Source organism: Rhizophagus irregularis, chromosome 3 (genome assembly GCF_026210795.1).
Source record: "Rhizophagus irregularis chromosome 3, complete sequence".
Taxonomy (NCBI): Eukaryota; Fungi; Glomeromycota; class Glomeromycetes; order Glomerales; family Glomeraceae; genus Rhizophagus; species Rhizophagus irregularis.
Window position 1 is genome coordinate 416,082 of NC_089431.1, and position 6,306 is coordinate 422,387.

At 33.3% G+C, this 6,306-nt stretch overlaps 2 protein-coding genes across 2 annotated transcripts; one reads left to right on the plus strand and one right to left on the minus strand.

The window, feature by feature from the left end:
• Positions 1 to 2,643: 2,643 nt before the first annotated feature.
• OCT59_020134 (uncharacterized protein) lies at positions 2,644 to 3,006 on the minus strand (the record flags this gene model as incomplete). Its single annotated transcript, XM_066148974.1, has 1 exon — positions 2,644 to 3,006. The coding sequence occupies one exon, from the start codon at positions 3,004 to 3,006 to the stop codon at positions 2,644 to 2,646; it is 363 nt and encodes a 120-aa protein (XP_065989930.1).
• A 2,107-nt stretch (positions 3,007 to 5,113) lies between these two features.
• On the plus strand, positions 5,114 to 5,974 carry OCT59_020135 (uncharacterized protein; the record flags this gene model as incomplete). Its single annotated transcript, XM_066148975.1, has 1 exon — positions 5,114 to 5,974. The coding sequence occupies one exon, from the start codon at positions 5,114 to 5,116 to the stop codon at positions 5,972 to 5,974; it is 861 nt and encodes a 286-aa protein (XP_065989931.1).
• Between the last annotated feature and the right edge of the window lie 332 nt (positions 5,975 to 6,306).

A 6,306-nucleotide genomic window follows, 5' to 3' on the forward strand; every position in this document is an offset into this window, starting at 1 on the left:
CAATACTAAAATGATACTGAATATTTGCTGTGTTTGCTGGTCGGTACCATTTAATAAAAGCCAAATAATGCTCAGTAGGTCCATTTGGCAAGTCAATTTCATGCTTGAAATAATACTGGACTTGTCCAGGATAATGATCGACTTCTCCATCAGTCGTTATGAATTTGGCTAATACATATGAACTTTTTATGTGTCAAAATGACAACGCGGAGCCAAACACCTCAGATCCAATATGACATCTCCCAAATTTATCCATTTTTACACGAATAGTTATCGCATCTTGCTCTATAGCATCAGATGGTTTTCGGAAATTATACATTTCATATGTAGCAATATAATAATCGATCATTAAATCAAGCATCGATTGTGATAATACTACATTTTCGGAAGTAGGTCTTAACATTTCACCAGGAAACGCTTCGCATCTAGTAACAGTAGATTCCTGGATATTTTTTGAATTTAGCCAAAACCTTTCCATTTCATCTGAAGCGAATTGGTCATTTTCTGATAGTGATCCAACGGTAGGATGATTTTCAAGTAATTCAAGACCTTTCATCTGAGCGCTAGAAGTAATGATATCTCTGATTCGGTTATCATTCATTAATCGACGCATTAGTTCTGGTTCAATTTTTCTGTTACTGTTCGGTAATGATCCTAAGGGTTGTATTTAAAAGAAAATTTAAAACTAATAATAATAATAATAATAATAATAATAATAATAATAATAATAATAATAAAGGCCAGTGTATCTTACCGAGTATTCCATTCATGCATTCGAATGAAAAACACTAGAACGCATACAATGGGCCGAAATTATAACAACATTTAGACAAATAAAGCGAGAGATGTAGATTCGGCGTAATTTTATTCCTGCCGTATTGTACCTCAATGAGCTTTATTATTTTAACAAGTCGTCTATGGGCTTCCTGCAACATGTTGGATTCTATAATCCGACTTACCAATATCGAACAAATTCTGACAAAATGAGTCAGAATTTTTCTATCTTTAGCTGAGAGATGGTCCCAAAGCGATACTGTGGCATAAATTGTGAAAAAATTTCGCCACTGGTCAGCAATGAAGTTAGAAAATCCTTCCCCGCAGTTGATTTTGCTAGGAATTCGACCCAAATCGACCGGAACTTGAAATTGATTCATTTGTTTTTGAACTTCATTGAGCATACTTGAAGTTAAGATTCCCTGATCGACCCAAATTCGCTTCACAATCCATTTTGCAATGCCTAAAAATAGACAATGCATTGGATCAACGATAGTGAACGAATTGGGTCGAAATAAGGCAAGCAAAGTAGTTCTGACCATCTTACTCCAGTCTGTTTAACGAATCTCTTTCTTGATGCGTCCGAATTACACCGTCGCCAGCCAAGTGCGTTTTGGAGATGTTCGTTTGAATCTCTGGCAACAAACCAATCCTCCATATCTCCCATTCCAGCAAAATTATGCTGATGATTTTCATAATTTGCCTTTTTCTGGCATCGGTGACAAGAAACCAATGCAGAAACGTGCCCACAAATTTTTCTCGCAGCAGGTATATCGCACGAAACCATTATCAACGCTGCACGAATTTTTTTTCCTAACTGATGCTCGTATATTCGATTTAGAATAATCCCTTCCCAGAGGGATATCAGCTCATTAACGATTGGTGCAAGGTAATGATTAATTTTATGTAGACTCACTTCGTTTGGATCCAGTAGCATTCCAAGGAGCAGCAAGTTTTCTCGCTTAAATCGTATGTTACACGGCAAATTACATATAACTGCATAAATGGCTCCGGTACTATGATTAGTTCCATTGAATGGCTGAAATCAGTCAACATTCAACATGAGGCCAAGATGCGAGTCGGCAACCTCATTTCGGAAAAAATTTAACAAATCATCATTGTTTGTATCTTTGAATTCTTTCCATATTCATCAATCATAAATATCGGATAAAATATTATCCGAATTTGATCGATTTGCCCAATGTCGGAGGGATTTCTCAAATTCAGGTCGACAAAACATATCAGAAAGTTGTTGTCGAAATCCAGCAAATGGGTATATTGATTCGGCTTGAACTCTTGAAACATCGATTTGTCGTGATAAAGGTGTGTCGCAAGTGCGTGTACCTCGGTGAGACGAGCATTTCATAACCGATAAACTCTCGTTTTGACGAAAGTTTTCTACATCCTGTTTATTATAGAGTTTGTGGCATTTTGTACATGGAACAAATCTCTGAAATCGGTCTTTTAGGCCAAGTACTTTTTTCGCTAGGTAAAGAGAATCTGGAAAAGTTCTAAAATTTTCACCACCGATTTCGTTTAGAACTATTTTCATGAACTTTATTAAAGATTCGGTTGCCGTTTCTGGGATATTGTATGTTATACGGTAGTTCATTATCCATAATAAAATCCATGAAAATTTATCATCGATCGGATTTTCTTCGGCATCCATGTTGGCTTGATACGGAGGAGGTGAATAATCTTCAAAAATTTTGTTGTAAGATTCATTATTTGATTCGCTACCCAAAGACATTTCAGTGTTTTGTTCGCTAGTATTATATACGTCCGATTCGATATTCAAACTTGTTGATTGAGGCATAGGATGGCTTGTATATCTTACGCGCCTCCGAGGTAAAAAAGAACAATTAACATCTATGTTCCTGGGTATTTGTAACCTTTGACTTTCGGTGTATCCCCGAAATCTGACCCTGATGTCAAAGTCTGATGAACGTCAACATTTACTTGAGGTAATTCAATATTTTCGGTAATGTCTTGTTCACTAGTTTCTTGAATTATCGAAAGAGATTCGTCCTCACTTGATTCGTCTTCATTCGAATCATTCGTTTTACCTCCTGTCTCGTGTAGAAGCTTTGTTCGTTCCAATACCAATTTTCCATTACAATTATTGCAATAACAAGGAACTTTCTTCCTTTTGCGAGGTTTTTGGAACGAATGTCTACGTTCATTTTTTTTTTGATTGCCAAGAATGCTTGAAACCGATCTCCTTCTTGTCATTTTCAATTGACGAGTTTTGAAGTTAATCGCTTCAATAAATCAAATAATCGTTTAAAACTTTACTACAATTTGTAAAAATTTAACGTCAATTCGATTAATTAATTAATTTAACTGCGGTCGTACTAAATCGAATATTTTGATATCAATTTGATAAATTAAATCGGTTAAAATTTGCAAAAGTATATTGTACTTGATAAATCATTTTTAATTAATTAATTGATTTAACTGCGGTCGTACTAAATCGAATATTTTGATATCAATTCGATAAATTAAATCGACTAAAATTTGCAAAAGTATATTGTACTCGATAAATCATTTTTAATTAATTAATTAATTTAACTGCGGTCATACTAAATTGAATATTTTGATATCAATTCGATAAATTAAATCGGTTAAAATTTGCAAAAGTATATTGTACTCGATAAATCATTTTTAATTAATTAATTGATTTAACTGCGGTCATACTAAATCGAATATTTTGATATCAATTCGATAAATTAAATCGACTAAAATTTGCAAAGTATATTGTACTTGATAAATCATTTTTGTTGAAAAATTAAAATCGATGATCATTTCGGTTCAGAAGACACGATAAATAAACTTTTATTTATCAAATCAGCTTGTGAAAGTTTGTCAAAAGCTTAATAATAAACTTATAAATTCTATAAAAACTCGTCTGATCATTAACTCGTACGTTCTCTTTTTCTTTTCTTCTCATCTCATTGAAATTTAAGATAATTTTATTTCATTTTCATAATAACTGGTAATTTGTAACTTTCGACCATATGATATATAATTACTTTTGATTTGCAATTTCCTATTTTAACCGTAAGAAAATTTATTGATATATAGAAATGAGCCAAAACAAGAAAAAATCGTCAAATAAAAGAAAACTTAACAAAGCATCTAAGAAAGTGAACCGGGACCGAACTTCAACTACAGTCAACTCTCTTTATAGTCACACATTTGGGACAGTTCATATTTGGTGATTATAAACAGATATGACTATATAAAAAATTTCTTATATTAGTATATCATAATTCCGGCCAAAAATTAACATAATTTTAGCCAAAATTATACTTAAAACTTTATTGTATCGTAACTCCGCCAATATTAATCGTAGAGAGACGATCTTACCGCCATTCGATTCGTCTTGATGAGACGGTTCTAATGGTATAAAATACATCGAAATCCAATCACTGGATTAATTTCCGAAATTAAAAAATATGGTTTTTGTGTAAGAACTCTGCCAATATTGATCCTAGAGAGACAATCTTACTACCATTCGATTCGTCTTAATGCGACGAATCTAATGGTATAAAATACATCGAAATCCAATCACTAGATCATTTTCCGAAATTAAAAAATATTAAATGGTTTTTAAGTAGTAACTCCGTCAATATTGATCACAGAGAGATGAGCTTACCACCATTCGATTCGTCTTGATGAGGCGATTCCAACGAGCTATTAATCGTCTTTTTACAATCACTAGGTACTGAGAAATTTAGCAAAATGTTAAATGGCGCAGTAAACGTAAATCAAGAAATATAATAATGCCGATGCTTAACATTTTGTTGAATAACTCATCAGCCAGTGATCGCAAAAGGATAAAACTACCACCATTCGATTCATTTCAGTGAGACGATTCTAACAAGCTATGATACATCTTTGTACGATTATTAGATGCCAAGTTATTTAATATATTTTTTATATAACTGTGATTATAAACGGTTTTTTTTAATATAAGATTTTTGAGGATAGGTGTGATAGTGACTATAGATAGATTGTGACTATATAGGATAGTTTTTAATAATAAAGTGTTTTGAACATTCAACTGGTGTGACTATATAGTAGAATGTGACTATAACGGGAGTGACTATAGAGGGAGTTGACTGTACTCCTAATACCGGACAAACTTCAACTACTCCTAGTACCGGACAAACTTCAACTACTCCTAATACCGGACAAACTTCAACTACTCCTAATACCGGACAAACTTCTATCCCCAAAAAAAGTTGATATATTGATTGTTTTACGTTATTCCGTTCCGTTATTCAAAGGTGTATCATTTATACTTACTATACCAAAAAAATTAATTAATACAGAAATGAATCAATACGAAAAATCTGCAGTAAAAAATAAAACACCTGATGAAGAAATCGTCGAAGTGGATCGTGGACAAGCTTCAACTACTCCTAATACCGGACAAACTTCTACCCCCAAAAAAAGTCGATATATTGATTGTTTTGCGTTATTCCGTTCCGTTATTCAAAGGTGTATCATATATACTTACTATATCAAAAAAAATTTATTAATACAGAAACGAATCAATACGAAAAATCCGCAGCAAAAAATAAACCATCCGATAAAGAAATCGTCAAAGTGGATCGTGGACAAACTTCAACTACTCCTAATACCGGACAAACTTCTACCCCCAAAAAAAGTCGATATATTGATTGTTTTGCGTTATTCCGTTCCGTTATTCAAAGGTGTACTTACTATATCAAAAAAATTTATTAATACAGAAACGAATCAATACGAAAAATCCGCAGCAAATAGAGACGAACTGTCTGATGAAGTAGAAATCGTCAAAGTGGCTCGTGGACAAACATCAACTACTCCTGCTACCGGCCAAGTTTACCAAAAAAATTATCGAGATCTATTTGTCCTTGATATAAGTCAAGTTCTAATGGAATCTCGTCAAAAGTCAAAAACAAGTCAAGATCTGGAAGAATCACATACCGATAAAGAAATGGCCAGTGCGCATTTTCCGAAAAGTTCTTTTGAACATACCAGAACTATTAAACCACAAGAATTGTCTTTATCTCGAATGCCGCACAGGGATTCCTTATCACGAGAGTTTTTACCATATGATTTTTCTTCGAGTTCCGTTGAACCATCAGAATCATTGGCGTATAGATACAATAATAGTGATTATGAAAAGTTGAAGAGAGGTAATGAACTGTGACACATTTTAATGTACTTAACGAATTTTTATCAAATATTTTACGTTATTTAGAACATAGTCGGCTCTGTGACGAGCATGCTTATTTACAAGGCAGAATGTGCGAAGTCTATAGAGAGTTAAAAGAAATTAAAGGTGAATTAAATGAACTTCGGCAAGATTATATCAAATTACATTCCCATAATAAGTATATCAATCACGAAAATGAAGTTCTTCGAGCTGAGATTAATAATCTCAAATCACAAATATCGAGCCAAGATGATGCCGATGTCGAATCATTGGAAAGTGAAAGTAACGACAACGATAATAGACCTGGCAAAAAAAGAAAAGTCGCG